At 46.4% G+C, this 18,981-nt stretch overlaps 1 protein-coding gene across 1 annotated transcript in view; it reads right to left on the bottom strand.

Moving 5' to 3' along the window:
* Positions 1-18,568, bottom strand: part of PYGB (glycogen phosphorylase B) — a 55,301-nt gene extending 36,733 nt beyond the window's left edge. The window contains exons 1-2 of the mRNA XM_032419305.1: positions 18,201-18,568; positions 4,504-4,605 (exon numbers count right to left, since the gene is read on the bottom strand). Coding sequence (XP_032275196.1) covers positions 4,504-4,605; positions 18,201-18,443 — 345 coding nt within the window. The 5' untranslated portion in view covers positions 18,444-18,568. The remainder of the gene's footprint in view (positions 1-4,503; positions 4,606-18,200) is intronic.
* Between the last annotated feature and the right edge of the window lie 413 nt (positions 18,569-18,981).

Here is an 18,981-nt window from a genome sequence, read left to right as displayed (position 1 = left end):
TGGGTGCCTGGGTGGCTCAGTAAGTTAAGCATCTGCCTTCGGCTCAGGTCATGATCTCAGGGTCCTGGGATCAAGTCCCACATTGGGCTCCCTGCTCAGCGGGGAGCCTGCTTCTCCCTCTCCCTCTGCCCCTCCTCCCCCCTCGTGCTCTCTTTCTTGCTGTTCTCTTTCTCAAATAATAAAATCTTTCTTTAAAAAAAAGCCACGGTTTCCTCATTGAATTTGTTTGGATGACCTATCCATCAATAAGAGGGGTGTTATGTTCCCTACTATTATTGTATTATTATTGAATAGTTCCTTTGTGTTTGTTATAACAGTTTTATGTATTTGGGTGCTCCTGTGTTGGGTGCATAAATATTTACAATGGTTGTATCTTCTTGTTGGATTGTCCCCTTTATTATTATATATTGTCTTTCTTTGTCTCTTGTTACAGTCTTTATTTTGAAATCTATTTTGTCTGAGAAGTATTGCATCTCCAGCTTTCTTCTGACATCCATTTGCATAATAAATGTTTCTCCATCCCCTTGCTTTCAATCTGCAGGTGTCTTTAAGGTTTGAAATGAGTCTCTTGTAGACAGCATATACATGGGTCTTGTTTTTTTATTCATTCTGATACCCTGTATCTTTTTTAAAAAGTTTATTTAAGTAAGTCTACACCCCACATGGGGCTCGAACTCACAACCCTGAGATGAAGAGTTGCATGCTCTTCTGACTGAGCCACTGGAACGTTTAGTCCATTTACATTCAAAGAGATTACTGATAGTTATGTATTTATTGCCATTTTATTACTTATTTTGTGGTTGTTTCTGAAGTTTTTCTTTCTTCTCTTTCTTTCATGGTTTGCTGGTTTTCTTTAGTGATATATTTGGATTTCTCTCTCTTTATTCTTTGCATTATTTGTTAGTGGTTTTTGATTTGTGGTTACTATTAGCTTTTTTTTTTTTTTTTTAAGATTTTATTTACTTGGGGTATCTGGGTGGCTCAGTCCTTAAGCGTCTGCCTTCGGCTCAGGTCATGATCCCGGGGTCCTGGGTTCAAGCCCCGCATCGGGCTCCCTGCTTGGTGGGAAGCCTGCTTCTCCCTCTCCCGCTCCCCCTGCTTGTGTTCCCTCTCTTGCTGTGTCTCTCTCTGTCAAATAAATAAAATCTTAAAAAAAAAAAAAGAATTTACTTACTTGACAAAGAGAGAGCGAGCACAAACAGGGGGAGATGGAGAGGAAGAAGCAGGCTCCCCGCTGAGCAGGGAGCCCGATGCGGGGCTCGAACCCAGGACCCCAGGATTAGGACCTGAGCAAAAGGCAGATGCTTAACCGACTGAGCCACCCACGTGCCCCCCATTAGGTTTTTATATAACATCTTCTGCATATATGTCTATGTTAAGTTGGTGGTTAAGTTTGGACCAACTCTTTACTCCTCTTCTCCATATGTTTTAGGTATATGGTGTCATATTTCACATCCTTTTATTTTGTGAGTTCCTTGACTGATTTTTTACTGAAATGTTCTTTTTACTGCTTTGTGTTTCCTACTTTCATAGTGTCATTTCTGGTCTTCCCCTTCCACTCAAAGTGCTCCCTTAATATTTCTCGCAGGGCTGGTTTAGTGGTCATGAACTCATTTTTTGTCTGGGAAACTTTTAATCTCTCCTTCTATTTTGAATGACAGCCTTGCTGGATAGACTATTCTTGGCTGAAGATTTTTCCCATTTAGCCCTTTGAATATATCATGCCATTCATTCCCTTCTAGCTTGAAAAGTTTCTACTGAAAAGTCTGCTGAAGGCCTTATGGGGTTTTTCCTTGTATGTAACTATCTTCTTTTGTCTTGCTGCTTTAATTTATTTTTTCTTTATCACTACATTTTGCCATTTTAATTATAATATGTCTTAGTGGGGATCTGCTTTTGTTGATTCTGTTGGGGGGGTTCCCTCTGTGCCTCTTAGATCTGTTATCTGTTTCCTTCCCCAGATTAGGGAAGTTTTCAGTATTATTTCCTCAACTAAATTTTCTGCCCCCTTTTCCCTCTCTTCTGGGATCTATATAATATGTTATGTCTGATGGAGTCAATGATTTCCCTAAGTCTATTCTTGCTTTGCATAATTCTTTTCTCTTTTCTTAAACTTGATTACTTTCCAATACTCTGTGTTCTAAGTCATTAATTTGTTCCTCTGCTTCTTCCAGCCTGCTGTTCATTCCATAAAGCATGGTTCTCATTTTGCGTATTGAACCCTTTATGTCTGTTACGTTATTTATCTCTGTGTTAATTGTCTCACTGAGGCCTTCCACTCTTTTCTCAAGTTGAGCAAGTATCTTTATGATCATTACTTTAAATTCTCTATCAGGCATGTTACTTTTATCTGTCTTACTTAGATGTCTGGTTGTGGCCTTATCTTGTTCTGTCATGTGGAATAAATTTGTCTTCTCATTTTCTCTAGGTCTCTATGCCTGTTTCTATGTGTTAGGAAAGTCAGTTACGTCTCCTATTCTTGACGGTAATGGCTTTATGAAGAAGAGGTTCTGTAGTGTTCCGTGGTATAGTATCCCGTGTTCCCCGGGACCTGGCATTTCAAAGAGTATCTCCAGTGTGTGCTGTGTGCACTCTGCTGTTGTGTCCTGGCCACCTTTCCTTCAGGCCAGTCATCTGCAGAGGCTCTCTTAGTTGTGGGTAGTGTTTAGTCCCTGGCCCGAATGTGGCCAGTTTTGACTAGGTGTGCTCTGGTCTGCTTATGAAATGATACCTGTCTCCACCACTGCTGAAACTGAGGCCCCCACAACAGGAGACACGGTGTGAGCAGGGGTTTGGGCCAGTCTCCTGGCAGAGGGGCTCCAACACCCTGGGACTGAGACAAGCATGACTGGGAGGGGCAAGTCCACCGGAGTGGGGTTGGGGTGGGACTTGGTGTAAGTAAGTTACCAAGTGAGTGTCGGCACAGTGCCGGTTCTCCCAGGTGGCCCTGTGCATATGCTGAGGGGTAGGGGAGAGATGGTGCCTGCCAGTTCCTTAGTTCTCAGAGGGATCTCTGTGAATGCTGCCTCTCTGCAACGTGCTCCGAGATGAGCAAATAACCTCCCCACTGTGTGCCCCAGGTGCTCTTCAGATAGCTGTTTCCACACTGTATGTCTGCAGGCTGTTTGCCTGCCTTTTCTCCAATAGCAGTGCAATGCCCCTGGGTTCTACCCCAGCCAAGCCTGTTGACCTTTAAAACTCCAGGCTTTAAGTAAGCCCCACTGGTTGCAGGAAGTCATGAAATTCGGCCCCTCTCATTTTCCAAGTCAATTGCTGTGGGGATTCGTCTTCCCCATGGGCTCCCCTGTGTGCTAGTCTGTCTCTTGCCCTTCTCTGCAATCATGGCTCCCTCCCCACCACCGCGGCCATGATCCGTTTCTCTCCCAAACCATCCATGTCTCCACACCTCCTACCTTCTTTGATGTAGCCTCTTTTCTCCCTTTAGTTGTAGAATTTGTTCTGTCAGTCTTCAGGTTGACTTCTGGGGTATTTAGGTGTTGACAGGACAAGGCGAGCCTAGGATCCTCCTATTCCATCACCATCTTCCCTTCCAGTCTCTTTTTAGATAATTTTGAGGTTACAATTCCCATTTTGGGAAGTCAAATTTTTTTCCAAATTTTTATTTTGCCAACTGAAACTACCTGCCCCAGCAACTCCTCTCCACTAAGCTGTGGACAGAGACAGGAGCCGCAGAAATGTGAGGCTGCCTGAGACCCATGTGAGGTCCCTCTCATGCCGCTACCAGTAAGGCCTCCAGAGCGCCTCCCACACCAAAACTGAACAAAAGCAAAAGCAGCAGAAGGTGCTAGGGGAGGGAAGACTCTGGTGAGGACCCTGCTATGTTCATGCAGGAGGGTGGGAGGGCTGCACATCTATACCCTAAGAATTGTATACTGAGTGTGCAGTGCAGGAGGAAGATGGTGTCCAGGGAGGGGGGTACGGAGACAGAAAACAGACATGATGGATTCCAGTTCTGCTCTAAAACCACAAATGAACTGTGGACGGAATCAGCATCCAAGTGATAAATGTTAATGAAGACCCTTAAGCAAAGACAGTTTTTATTTTGATTGGAGAGAAAAGGCAATTTTATACCTAGAGGGCAAGATGAACACAAGAGGTTGTCTAAGGGTGGAAGAGGGGACTGGAGGTTCAGTAAGGTGACAAGAAATGGGACAGTACCACTTCTGCCCTGTGGTAAATCTGCCCCTGGGGTGGGTATGAGGAGTGCAATGGCCTCTAGAAGCCTTGAAACCTTAGCATGACAATGCAATCCCATGCTCACACGCTCATGCATTAGCTTCCCATCCAATCCTTATGTTTTCCCCTTGAGGAGTGTCACCCACCAACCCATTCTCCCCCCGTGTAGGACAGACTAGGCCCTAAGTCACGCCTGGCCCCAGACGGCAGCAAATCTCAACGTCAGTGCTCCCCTCTGCAGGGCCTGGATTAAAACTTAGTGAGCCACAAGAGGCTAGCCAGCAGCCAGGCCCCAGGGCCCCGTACCTGATAAATGGCTTCATCACAAGCATTCTGAAGACCCAGGTTCACCATTGTGTTCTGCAGTGTGCGGCCCATGTAGAATTCCAGGGAAAGATAATAGATGCGCTGAGGAGGCAAAAGAAAGCATCTCAGATTTCATATTCCATCCCCGCACACAAGGAAGATTAGGGTGATGAGCAAATTCATAAGAGCACCTCCTTAGGTGTTTCATTTGGGCTACCCACACACCCCCAAATGGGCTCACTCCCTATGCCAAGCCTTGGCCAACCTCAGCTTTCCAAGGGCAGCATTCAGGACCCTTCTACCGCAGAGCCTCTGCTCACTGCCCTGCTGGATGTAAGCTGGCCTCCCCCAGATGGCAGGAGGCAGGGCAGGGCAGCGCTGGGGAACAAGGCTCCCCGAATGGACAGAGCCAGGTCTGAACTTAGCTTGGCCTCTTCCCCACCACGGGCCCTTGAGTAAATGACCTCTTCACCTCTCTAACACAGGATGAAACAACCCTGTGACGGGGGAATACTCTCAAGTATTAACAGCTTCTGACACCCACGCTAAGTACTCGGTAAACATCACCCAATCAACACAACTGGATGGATGGATGGATACATCCATTTTCACTGGGCCCAAGTCTGGATAGTGCCTGCTGCCTGACTCAGGGGGACTGGGATATGTGACAGTCCGTGTAAACAAGAAGGAGGACCACCCACATTCACTGGGAGCTGAGTGGGGTTCTAAGCCCTTCCCATGAGTGGTACCAATTACTCCTCACAACCCCCCAGTGGGCCATGGGGCAGCAGTGGCTGAGCCACACTCTGGCCCTCAGAGTCTTGCTCTTACACGGGACTCCATGCTGCTTCCTGCCATCAAAAGTAAAGCCTGGGAAAATAAATGGGGAAGAAGGGAGAAATGTTCCTTACAGAAGAATTCCAATGAATGTACGCAGATGGAACGAGTGGGACAGAAAATCACCAGGAGTACAGCACAGTGTAACTGCCGCAGAAAACAGCCACCGCTGAACCCTGAAACCAGCCGGCACACCTTTACAGACTAAGGGGTATCTGCCAGCCTCCAATGTCTCCCCCAAAGTATTTATCGATCACCATGGTGGTGTTAACAAATGTCCAAAAATTCTGATATCCTTCCCCCCAGCAGGTGGTGCCCAATCTCCTCCCCTGAGGGGGGCTGGATTGGGGTGACTCCCATCTACTAAACAGTCTGGGACAGGAAACCGTAACTTCATAGGGGAGGGACCTGGCTGTGCCACCTTCCTCAGGTGACAAGGATAATACCATCAGTGCCAGGTTACGGTGATACGCTGTGATGAGAAGGTACTCTGTGGTATTCTTTCCAAGCCCCCACCCAGACTGATCAGGAAAGAGCCTTGGACAGGCCCCCATCTAAGGGTCATTCTTATGAACTGCCTGGCCAGCATTCATCAATTTGCCAAGGTCATGAAAGACAAGGAGAGACCAACAACCATCGCAGATGGGAGGAGATTAAGGAGACATAATAACTAGGGGACCCCGGATGTGATCCAGAGACAGAGATAATATTAGAGGAAAAAGTGGTAAAATCCGAAGAAAGTGCTGAGCCAGTGCCAGCTCATTTTGATAACCGTGCTATGGTCATGCAAGGAGAGAGTGCTACACAGTACTCCACACTATCTTTGTGACCCTCTGCCAATCTACTCTTGCTCCTAAATAAAAAGTTACAAAGCAAAATCAGGCCTTGAAAAGGGGTGTGTCCGTGAGTGTGTGCACATGCACAACAATAAGTGTGTGTGTGTCTCGGATTCAGATATGAATCCATGGGAAAGTATGGACTGGACTGGACTATGATTTTTTCTTTCCTGCAGGCTAAAATTTTCAAAATGCAATTTAAAAAAAATCAGCTTCCCTCCCTGCTGCAGAATGCAGGGAGAGAATTCACTTTCCACAGACTGTCGGCAGGGCTTCTCGGCCAGGGTTTTACTGGGATGTCCTGCCTTTACAAGGCAACCTGCCTGAGCCACTCTGGGACCCGCATTCCATGCAGTGACCCTCTTTAAACTATGTCTTTATACCCCATTTAGAATTCTGACCAGCAGCTGACCAGAAACCTTTTGAGAAAATTGCACGGTTTCAGTTTCAGCAGTGTCGCCCTCTGGGTTTTTACAGCTGTGTTCACCCCATTATATCACACTTTCATGCAGCAGTTTTTAAACAATTCTCCTCAGAACCAAGAAGCAGCTTCAGAGGGTGAGCCAAGGTAGAAATGGGCTCCCAATTTGCAAAATACACAGGTAAGGAAACAAAGAAAATGGAGATATCCCATGTCAATGGATTGGAAGGCTTACCACTGATAAGATGGCAATACTTCCAAAATGGATCTACAGATTCAACATAATCCCTGTCAAAATTCCAGCTGACTTCCTTGCAGGTTGATAAACTGATTCATTAGAAGGATTAAGTGGATCGATCAGATGGAAATGCAAAGGATCTGGAATAGTCAAAACAATCTTGAAAAAGAAGGACAAAATTGGAGGACTTACACTTCTTAATCTCAAACCTTATTACAAAACTACAGCAGCAAGACTGTGTGGTACTGGCGTAAGCGTGGACACACACGGCAATGGAATAGAGGCCCAAATCAACCCTCACATTTATGGCCAACGGATTCTCAACAAGCATGCCCTGATAATTCAGTCGGAGGAATAATCTCTTTAACAAATGGTGCTGGGACAACTGGATATCCACATGCAAAAGAATGAAGTTGGGCTCCTACCTCACACCATATATGAACATTAATTCAAAGTAGATCAGAGATCTAAATGTAAAAAACCATACAACTTTGAGAAGAAAACACAGAAGTAAATCTTCATGACTTTGGAATAGGCAATGGTTTCTTTTGTATGACATCAAAAGAAAAAACAGATAAATTAGACTTCATCGAAATTAAAAACTTTGATAACATGAAGAAAGTAAAAAGGATGGGAAGGAACAGAATGGGAGAAAATATTTGCAAATCATATAACTGACAAAAGATTTGTATCTAGAATATCTAAACAACTTAATAAAAAAAAGACAACCCAATGGTTGGTTGGCAAAGGATCTGAACAGACATTTCTGTAAAGAAAATACACAGTGCTGGGGTGCCTGGGTGGCTCAGTCGTTAAACGTCTGCCTTCAGCTCAGGTCATGATCCCAGGATCAGTGGGAAGCCTGCTTCTCCCTCTCCCACTCTCCCTGCTTGTGTTCCCTCTCTCTCTGTGTCCCTCTCTGTCAGATAAATAAATTCTTAAAAAAAAAAAAAAAAAGGAATCAAGTACCAATATATGCTACAATAAGAAGGAACCTAGAAAATATTACACTAGATGAAAGAAGCCAGTCACAAAGGATCACATATTATATGATTCCCTTTATAAAATATAGATAACCCTACTGAAAGAAAGTAGATTAGTAGTTGCCTAACTAGGAGTGGGTAGGGAGTTTGGGGTGGGTGACAGCTAAAAGCTGTTGGGTTTCTTTCTGGGGTAGTGCAAATGTTCTAAAATTGCCTGTGGTGATGATGGCCCAACCCTGTGAATATACTGAAACCACTGAATTGTATACTTTAAATGGGTGAACTGCATGGTATCTGAATTTTTATCTCAAAGCTGTTACCAAAAAATATAAAATATTAGGGGTGCCTGAGTAGCTCAGTCAGTTAAGCATTCAACTCTTGATTTCGGCTCAGGTCATGATCTCAGGGTCCTGGGATTGAGCCCCGTGTTGGGCTCCGCACTCAGCGGGGTGTCTGCTTGAGGATTCTCTCTCTCTTCCTCTCCCTCTGGCCCTCTCCACTCCGTGCATGCTCTCTGTCCAATAAATAAATAAATCTTTAAAAATATATATATACATAAGATAGTAGAAATAATGTACAAAATTTTGACAGAGTACAGTAAAATAAATGTTGTACATTAAGCAGAATACTTCCAATTATAAAGATGATAGAATAAAAATGCTTCTGCCCATTTTTCCCTAAAACACACTGATGGGAAGTCAGAACAGGGAGAACTAAATTAGAAAACTGGCTCTCATACCTCTTTACCACCAAGTTGCAAGGGGAGGACAAGGGTGATTGTCCACTGCTGGCCTCTGCTTTTCTCAAGCCGAGGAATGGATAAAACACTTTATACTCACATGCATGTGCACTCACACACACCCACAGATGCATGCATTCGTGTACACAGCCACACATGGGCACATGCATGCATGCACACTCACATGCACTCACACCTGTACACAATTCACGCACTTGCACACATGCACTCACACATGTGGATACACACAAAAACATGTACACACTCATAAATCTGGGGACCAAGGAAGGGCTGTTCGCTCCAGGCTGCACACACCCTCCAGGTCCCTGCCCCATCATCCAGTTGCAAACAGCTAGTTCAGGAAGAATTCCCTCCACTCAGGGAGATGGAACTCAGGATCTACATCCTGAAACTTAAAACAGGAAAACTTGCCCCTTTGGGGCTGCATGGAAAAAAATAAAAAAATAAAAAAATAAAACAGGAAAACAGAACAAAGAAATAAAATGGGCAAACACCCAGCATTTATCAAGAGACAAATACAATTTGTTAGTACAGACTAATCCAAGATGTCAAGAAACACTGATAAGGTAACAAAAGGACAGCACCAAGCCCGGGGAAGAAAAATAAATAAGAGATAAAACCGCCACAGAAATGGAGGTACCACTAAATGCAAAACAGGGGCAAAGCTGGAAACAAAGACCTGGCTGGAAAAGTGAACAAAATGGGGGAGAAGCATGAAAAAGACTGGAGAGGAAAATATCCATATGGAATACAAAGACTACCTAACATCTGCGTGATTAGTGTCCCTGAAGAAAGGACCTGAATAAAACATTAAAAACACTTTTTCAGTATATAATTAAAGAAAACTTTCCATACACAGCTAAATCTACAAAATCAAAGAGAATGCATACGTACAAAAAAACCATGCCGAGTTCCGTCTTTGACAGACTTTTCTCACTTTCCTGAGACTTTTCTCATCACAAACTCAGCAGTGCAGTGAGTGAATCCACAGCCACGCGGAGGACAGCTGCTGTCACCACTGCTCATGGCCCATTGCTTCTTCTCAGACGCTATTTACTCTGCACTTGAACTGAGTTATTGTCATACGGGGTTTCCATAGCACTGCGCCGCCCCTCCCTCCAGACGGGGCTTAGCACCGGTGAGAACACCAGAGCCCAACAAAACCCAGCTGTCGAGAAGAGTGTGAGTGAAGGTTTCAAGCACAATCATGTCCTTTTCCTATGTACACACGAAGGCTTGCTTCGTAACTACTTTTGAGGTTCTCTCCAAGAGGCTTCTTAACAAGCTGGCACTCAGGAATATGATCAAGACGTTTTTATGTTGCCTTTAACTAGAATGTGTATTTTTATTTATTTATAGAGAGAGTGCGTGCGCACGTGCACAATGTGGGGAGGGGCAGAGGGTGAAGGAGAGAGAGAATCTCAAGCAGGCTCCACACCCAGCTGGATCTCGTGACCCTGAGATCATGACCTGAGCCAAAATCAACCGTCGGACACTTAACCGAGGAAGCCACCCGGGAGCCCCATAGAAATATGTATTTTTAAAGTTGTAGTTGTAGTTCCATCTCTGCTAAAGTTTCTAACTTTTAACTAGCACTATGGAACAGCTTGATTATCTTTTCGTAAGGGATGGGTACCGAGGCATACAATGTTGGGCCTCATCTTAAAATCTTTCGGTCTTTCTTTTTCCTCCCAAGTTGAGCACAGATGTCAAGGGCTCTATAGTTTATTTAATTCTGCAAAGAGCTCCAGGGAGCCTCCCAATGCACCTCTGCATAAGAGGGGAGCAGAAGCAGTGACCCTGGGGCTCCCCCAGATACCACCCACCCAGGCAGGCTGTACGGAAGGCACTGCTGATCTGCCCAGCTCGAGCTCTGCACTCTGGCCTATGGCGTGTTTTCTGGTGTTGCTGTGTAATTTGTTCTAAGAACTTTTATAATTTCTTCAAATGTATTGAAATGGTTTTCCCCAGTTTCCTTAAGATGGTTCAGAGTAAAGGCAAACTAAAGTAGGCTTGCCAGCAGCACGGCCCAAGGAGATGCACACACTTCTGAATCGCACATGCTCAGGTCCAATCCCGGATCCTGGCCTGGCCAGTCGGGTGGCCTAGATCCCTTCACCTCTCTGAGAAACACCATGTCTACCCTAAATACAACAAAGGGCTAGCTCTGAACTCAGGCACTATTGGTTCCCTTGCCAGGCCAGATTTTCAGGGAGAGTAATGGAACCTAATTAGCAGGGTGGCAATTTTGGACAAAACCACCTGAGGGCTCAGGCTTGGCGTAAGAAAAAGCGTAGCAGGCTCACCTGCAAAGGGCCAGTTCCTCAGTGTCCCCAAACTCTGCTGCTGCTGCTGCTACAGGACCAGGGTCATCCCAGGCCTGGCCCAGCATCTTTCCACCCCTCCTACCCCACAGCTTCCCCAGCCACCATTTGTGCAACTGTGGACAGGGCCGCCCAGCTCAAGGAGTGCTGGCTGAAAAACCAGACGCTCCCCTGCTTCAGCCTGAGAGAGACAGGGACCCCTTTAACCCCTCTACAGCAGCCTGGGGGCCTGCCGCCTAGGGTGCTGAGCTGGGCTGTTGACTTTCTTGTATGGTCCCTTCTTGCAATACCACTGTAACACATATTAAGTGGCTTAGAGGCAGCCTCATTTTTTTTTTAATTGGGTTTATTTATTACATGCAAAGCCTATACCAATAGGTAACATCACAGAAAAACATAAAGCTCCCTGACATAAAGAGATGAAAAGATGCGCAACACAAATACTACACAACACAGTGATCTTCTGAAGACAGTTTAGGAGGTAAGGAACTCGAATTGTGGAGCTGGAGCTGAATAGCAACAGGCTGAGCCTCATTTTCTCTTTACACGACGGAGAGTCATTAACAGAACTGGACTTTTACAGACCGCCAATGTCTTTTCCCTCTCCAAAAGGGCTGTTGAGAGTCTTTGTTTAACAGAAGGCTCTGAATGCTCTGCAGGAAAAGGAAAAAAGAACTTCTCCAACATTCAGGGCACCAAAACACAGACTGGGGCAACTGTTTTCACCGAGAAGAACCAGATTCTGGCCAGAGACGTGTCAGCCGCGCCCAGAAGGCAGCAGCACTCCCCTTCTCTACCAGACTCTATGCCACGTCTTCCCACGCTAGCTGCCACCTCGCCGTGGCTACGCAGGCAGAGTGGCCCCCATGGCAGACCGCCAGCTCCCTGCCAGACAGAGACCACCGACCCAACAAGAGGCCAGCTCTGGTGGGCTCCCCAGCCTCTCCAAAGGCACCAGGGCCACCCTGCCCTTGCCAGCCCAAAGGGGAGACTGCTAGGGGGCAGCAGTCTCCATCCCCCCGCCACCACACAGCTGAGGCTCGTCCTAGTATTCACTGGCCATGTCACAGCACCCATTCTGCTGTGTCAGAGGGGTTTTTTGGAGGGTCACACTGACAACAGCTTTATGAAACCCCTACTGTTTGCCATAAGGATGTTGAGCATTATCTCGTCTTTTTTTTTTAATGATTTTATTTATTTGAAAAGAGAGAGATCGCACATGAGCACACAGAAGGGCACAGGAAGAAGCAGACTCCCCACTGAGCAGGGAGCCCGCTGTGGAACTCGATCCCAGGACCCTGGGATCATGACCTGTGCTGAAGGCAGACGCCTAACCGAGCCACCCAGGCGCCCCTATTACCTCATCTCTTAAAATCCCAACCTATGATGTCACACTCAAGCACTTTCTTTTAGGATTAAGTGCCAGGGAAACTTGGCTTCCTATGAGTAACTGGCAGATTTCTGTCTCAGTGTGGATCACGGATTTCCTTTTTCACTTTAGGTACTGGTACCTTGGACTAGAACACAGGTCTGTTTACTCAAAGTCAATTTGGAAACCGTAAAATATAATAATAGAATCTAAGAACTTACAGGGATCACAGAGATCACTCAGCTCTGCAGGGAACAGATTTACTTTGTGCTCCATGACATTACATTTTACAGTCCCCTGCCTTCTGCCTTCCATGCTGTTAAGCTCTACAAAATATCTACTCACTCCCATCCCAGTGCCAATCATGCAAGTCTCCTTATCACAGCCAGAGAAGCCAAAGCCTAATCAATTTATGTGAAGTGATCTGGACTATGCCAAAGTAGATTTATAACCTGTGTGGTCCTAGTCAGCATTTTAACTGAGCTACTTCCACCTTTCATTTTAAATGATGTTTCAAGGCTAAGGAGACACTCAGCTAGAACTGAAATCACATGTAATTCCTACACCAGGAGATCCTGTCCAAGACACAGTTGACCAAACTTCTCTGTAGTCTGATTACCTTGCTAAATTTGTGTTCATTTCTCTTCCCTTTACCGCGTCCTTTTTTTTTTTTTTAAAGATTTTATTTATTCATGAGAGACAGACACAGAGAGAGAGAAAGGCAGAGGGAGAAGCAGGCTCCCCAAGGAGCAGGGAGCCCGATATGGGGCTTGATCCCAGGACCCTGGGATCATGACCTGAGCCAAAGACAGATGCTTAACCATCTGAGCCACCCAGGCGCCCCCCTTTACTGTGTCCTAAGAACCCCATCCTGTATAAGGTAGGAAAAAGAAGTGAGTTATTGTCTGTTGCTGATTTGCTTCATGGCTCAGAATGTGCGGATTTCTAAATGGCTTAAAGCTTTGATTTGTTTAATGAAAAATTAGGTACAATCTGAAAAGACATAAAGTTCTCCCAATCGTCTTATTTGTATTTCTTATTAGTTGGGCAACTGGCAAAGCTATAGGAGATCCGTAGGTGGCAGCACCATGTCAGTGTGAATGTCCTGGGTTTACTCATTCATGGTGTTTGTCTAACAGTCTCCCTGATTTTTGGAAGCACACATTTACATTTTTAAGGGTAAAGGAGCATCACGTCTGCAACTTACTTTGAAATGGTTGAGAAAAAAATGTATTAATATATACAGAAAGGGACACAAGAAATGTGTTAAAATGTTTAATGTTTGGGAATTGCATGAAGAAAGGGAATTTACTGTATTATTTCTGCAACTTTTAAGTCTGATGTCATATAAAATAGAATTTTTTAAAAAGTCATTTACAAAGGGCTGGGATTCAGAAGCGAGGTCGGTTACAATATTTCATAAAAATACAAAGGGTCGGTCCTTGCAGCCATCTAATACCAGCACCTGGTGTTAGAGCTCTCCAGGGAAACAGAATCAACAGGATATATATATAGATTTATTTTAAGGAATTGGCTCACACAATTGTGGAGGTCTGAGACTAAAATCTGATGAGGGAGGGGGGACTGCATTTGCAGTCCAAAGGCAGTCTGCTGGCAGAGTCCCTTCCTGCTGAGGAGGCATGAGCATGGGGGGTGGGGGTATCAGACTTTGTTCTATTAAGGTCTTTAACTGATCGGATGAGGCCCACCCACATTACAGAGGGTAATCTGTTTGACTCAACGTCCACTGAATCAAATGTTAATCTAAAAAAACACCTTCAAAGAAACATCCAGAATAGTATTTGATCAAATTTCTGGACACTGTGGCCCAGACAAGGTGACACTGTAAATAAACCATCACAGCTCTTAAGAGCAGAGCCAAACTGTCTTCTTCAAAAAATCATAGCACACACTCTGAGAGCCTTCTTAATCTCATAAAATGATGGCTTAACCCTACCTTCCACTTGGCGAGCTGTCAGGTTAATCAGCAACACAAAACATCTGTCCATCGTCAAGCTTCTAGCCAGAGAAAATAACTGAGCTATCTGGTATCAGGGAAGCCTGCCCATGGGATACAAGGTCAACTTCACAAGACAAGTGGAAACATATCAAAACTGGGTGTGTTAAAAAGATTCCGGTGGCTGGTCCCATCAGTAAAAGAAAATCTTGTAAGTGGAGGCTGTAGGCAGCCAAGGCTGCAAAAACACTGCTCTAGATCATCTTCCTTTAAGTCCTGAGTCCAGCCAAACCATAAGATTAATCGTATTCATTATGATTATCTTATTAGAAATATTTAAGACTGCAATTTGGGCCCATGGTGGAGCTCTCTCTCCTTAATCTACCATCATGGCTATGCCATGAGCTTATGGCAAAGAGCCATTAGTAAACAGACTCATCCACTGCCGGGATGTAGTAGGCCAGCTGTCCGCATTCTACCCTACCCACTTTAAAATCCCATAGGAGATATCTCACACCTGCTCATTCTCGCAATTATCACAGAGATCCCATGACTCCCATAAGTGGACATGAGCTGCCATTTGCTTTGGTTGCCAGAACTTACATCTGCACTTTGTGTCCTGACCTTGCCCTTGAATGCAACCTGTTTCCCTACCCTCACTCTCTGGCCCCAACCTTCTCTTTGAGGTCTCCTATTAGTATGAACCTTCTGTGTCATGCCTTGCTTAAGCATTCTCTGATTCTTTTACAGCAGAAATGGAATGTCAATATAAAATGGAAACATTTTATAAGCAAACACAAAGCCACAACTTTTTAACATGGCAAGGGACCTCAGAAATGGATTACCTCGTTCCACCCACTCACCCTCCATTTTAAAAGATGAAAAAACTGAGGCCAAGCAAGATTAAGAAATCCAGCCAAGTCCAAGGTCTCACAGACAGAATGGTGAAGCCAGGACTAAAAGGAGCTTGGACTCATGTAAGCCGTCCCTCCCCATCCAGCTCTTTTCTATGCCTGAATTCAGGGTGGAATTCCAGCTCTGGAGTTTTATCCCAGACTCCCGGCCTTGCCATCACCTCGGAGAATCCTTGAACCATCCTCAGAACTAAGCCCCGCCTCCTGCCAACCGCCACCCTCTCAATTTTAGCCAGGGTTTTTTACTTCATTTGCCATGCTAATTGCCTGAAAAATCTTTCTCTGAGCACAAGTTTCATTTGTTTCTGCTACTGCCAAAAAGAGAAGGCTAAAAGGGTTCTGAAACAATAGGTACAGCACGATACTATTTTGTATAATAAAAGCGGTGTTGCTACCAGTGTAGAAAAAAGATGTAGGACACAAAATGTTTATAGCATTCATCATGTTATTACTCAGTGTTGAGAGATTAAAATTCATTTTTTCCTTCCGGCTTATCTGTTTTCCAATTTTTCCTCCAATAATCATAACTTGCATAATTGTCTGGAAAACAAAAAATTAAGTAAAAGCACTCTAATTTATTAAATATAAATCATTCAGCTACCCCAATCAGAAGTGCAGTGGTACAAGTCCCTGAGGTCATTCCCAGGCTGGGGTGCAGCTATGCAAGATTTTTATTGGGAGCCTACCTCCCGTCAGGTTCTGACTCTTGTGGGGCTTGTTTCTGGTCCATTATAAGCAAACATGTAACTTCTGCAGAAAAAGGAGAGGAGGAGCTTATTTTTCAATGTGAATTAGCCAGACTGAAACACTTAACTTCCAATTTTCTGTTTTAAATGGCCTTCCTATCCAGAACACGCAAACAACCTTCCACTTACAGGCTGTGTGGTTTCTTTAAAAGACAAAACTTTCCGCCCGTAGTCACCACAGCAAACAATCAAAACTCAGACCTCTCCGTGAGGACTAGGAAAGCCGTTTTGTTAGAGGGATTAATTCTGTTCATGAAAGGTTGCTTCTGTAATCCCTGAGCCTCACTGTCCTTTTCAGGATCTAATTATACATAAACACTCTAATGGGAATGCAAGGTTTTGGGGTGTGTCCAGGTCCAGGAAAATGTCCTTGAATGTGCAGGCAAAGCTGTACCCTTGTCATCTGCTACACTGACAGCAAAAATGATGTTGCAAACCAGAGCTCTGCCATCAGCAAGGGATTCTGGGGGAGCCACTGCCTCTTGGCTAGTGTCCCTGGCAAAGTCATCCTAAACCCCTGTTGTAAAAACCCGCTTTACCCATTTGGTGCCACTTCTTTCTATGCTGTCTTGCATACTAAATGTGAAGGAGCCCAGTTGGTATTCTAATAAATCTGTCCTTCTTACCATCTCTATTTTAGAAAAAAGAGTGCCCCAGAGTAAGTTTGGAAAAGCAATCAATCTCACTCTTAGCAATTATTAAACATTTAATGCCTCATGAAAATACTCTAAAATACGATCAACAAAGCAACTACCCACTGCCTATGTGTATACTGCAAATCAAATCTTTGCAAACTGGCTTCAGGCCTGCAAGTGTGTCCTTTCTTCGCCAGTCACTCTACCTTAATATCATGGAGAGGACAATATTCTCTACAGTCAAGAGCAGGAAGAAAATTCCCAAACTGAGAGCAGATGGGTGGCCAAGAGTATGATAGGCCTATCAAACTACCAATGGTACTGGAGAAGCATATTTACTAACTTGGAAAGCTACTGAAAAAGTTACAAATGTCAATGAATGAAACAGAAAAACCACAAAACTGTACATGCAATATACTTTTAAAAATGTGTATGTAGGGCGCCTGGGTGGCTCAGTTGGTTAAGCGACTGCCTTCGGCTCAGGTCATGATCCTGGAGTCCCTGCATTGGGCTCCCTGCCCGGCAGGGAGTCTGCTTCTTTCTCTGACCCTCCCCCTTCTCATGTGCTCGCTCTCTCATTCTCTCTCAAATAAATAAATAAAATCTTTAAAAAAAAGTGTATGTATATTTAAGAATAGAAAAGGATCTGAAAGTACATACACCTTCATTTTAATATGGTTAAGAGTAATGGAGTCACATCAGTGACTTTTCTTTGGCCTATTTTGTCTTTTTCTGCCATAAGCATAAATTTCTGCAAAATATAAAAAGAAGTAACAATTAATCTCTGTGATTAATTACTTAACTTCTGTGAACTTTAACCCAACAATGTTCTTCAAGGTAGGTGTGGAAACCCCTAAAGACTGAGCCTTCTTTGAGGGCTCCTTCTCTGAGCTCCTGACCCCTCCTGCTTTAGCAGGCATCCTCAATGATTTTCTTCCGATCACTGCCTAGCCAAAAAAAGCCCCACAATTCCCTGCAAATGACTGAGCTCACCCACTAACACCACCAAATTGCCCAGGCCTGGTTCCAGGACCCTTTTCTCTCACACTCTGCTGCAGAAAAACAAAAGGTGGGGGGCGGGGGCAGCGGAGGAGGAAGCACCCGGCTAGAAACAGGCTGGAAAATTCCGCCAGGACTCCAGGGCTCAGGAGTCGCGGGGAGCACAGGACTCCCGCAAGATCGAGCTCTTCGTGCAAAGGGTCTGCGGGCTCGCGCCTAAGCAGAGGATGCCGAGGCCAGGCCCCCCGGGGAGCCGAGTGTAGACAACACCCTAATCTGCCTACTTAGACGACCTCCTGACCGCCCGAATCCGCTCTGCGCCCGGGGTGGCAGGGCGGGAAGGACCGAACCAGGCCTGTGCAAAGCTGGCTGACCCCCGGGGAAAGGCGGTGGGAGAGACGTGACCCCAGCCGAGGCTATCCTCCTCGGCAAGAGGCCAGTGCGTGGACCACCGATGGGCTGCGGGGGCGGACAGAGGGTGGCCATGTTCAACTTAAAGACACGCCGCAAGCACGGGCCCTACGTGCGTCTTTCCGGGAGAGAGGCGCATCGCTCTGCTCTCTTCACAGGGGCCCGTGGCTCGGGTAACCCGGCACAAGGGCTGCCCTTTTCCGGGGTGGGGGCAGCGGGCGTGGCAGGATGAGTGCAGTGACCCCGGGCAGGCGACCCTGGCCTCACCTTGGGGTCGCGCTCGTAGTAGTGCTGCTGCGTGCGGATCCAGCGGCCCACCAGGTGGTCCCGCACAGTGTGAGCCAGCGCGAAGAAGTAGTCACGGGGCGTGGCCACGTTGCGGTCCTTGACCAGCGTGAAGTGCAGGTGCCGATTGAAGCTCTTCCGCACCTCGGCCACGTCGCCCAGCCCCGCGATGCCGCGCACACTGATCTGCTTCCGCTTCTCGCTGTCGGTCAGCGGCTTCGCCATCGCGCCGGCCGAGGAGAAGTAAGACGAGATACAGAGCCGGGAGGACACGCGAACACCGAGGATGCTGCGGCGGCTGTGGCGCCGGGCACTGCGGCGACGCAGCTAGCACGGGCCGCGCCTGCGCGGTGTGCCGGGGCGGGGCCGAGAGGCGAGGGGGCGGGGCCTCCATAGGGGCGAGGAGGTAGGTGAGTCGGGGCCTCCTCAGACGCGGGGCGGTCCGAGGGGCGGGGCCTCCAGAGAGGCAGGGCAGGGTCGCTGGCCCAGGTCGTAGTCCTCGGACGTTGGCGGGGGCGTTCCGTTTCTTAGGTGAGGAAGATGAAGTGATTTACCCAGGCCAACCAAGAGCGGGGGCCTGCCCCCAAGATGGCCAAGCCCGGCAGGAGGGGAGGAGACTGGAGGAGCAGGAGGACTCGGGAGTCGGAGCGTTGATCTCGCCCCTGCCTGCCCCCCACCCCCAGGGCCATGTGGGGGTGGGGCGTACTCTGCTTTCGCGGCTTTCCGGATTTGGGGGCCGGCGTCCCTCGCCCGGCCAGGATCC

This window comes from Phoca vitulina, unplaced genomic scaffold (genome assembly GCF_004348235.1).
Source record: "Phoca vitulina isolate PV1807 unplaced genomic scaffold, GSC_HSeal_1.0 scaffold22, whole genome shotgun sequence".
NCBI lineage: Eukaryota > Metazoa > Chordata > Mammalia > Carnivora > Phocidae > Phoca > Phoca vitulina.
The sequence above is the reverse complement of the archived record's forward strand: the minus strand, read 5'-3'. Positions and strand labels throughout refer to the sequence as shown.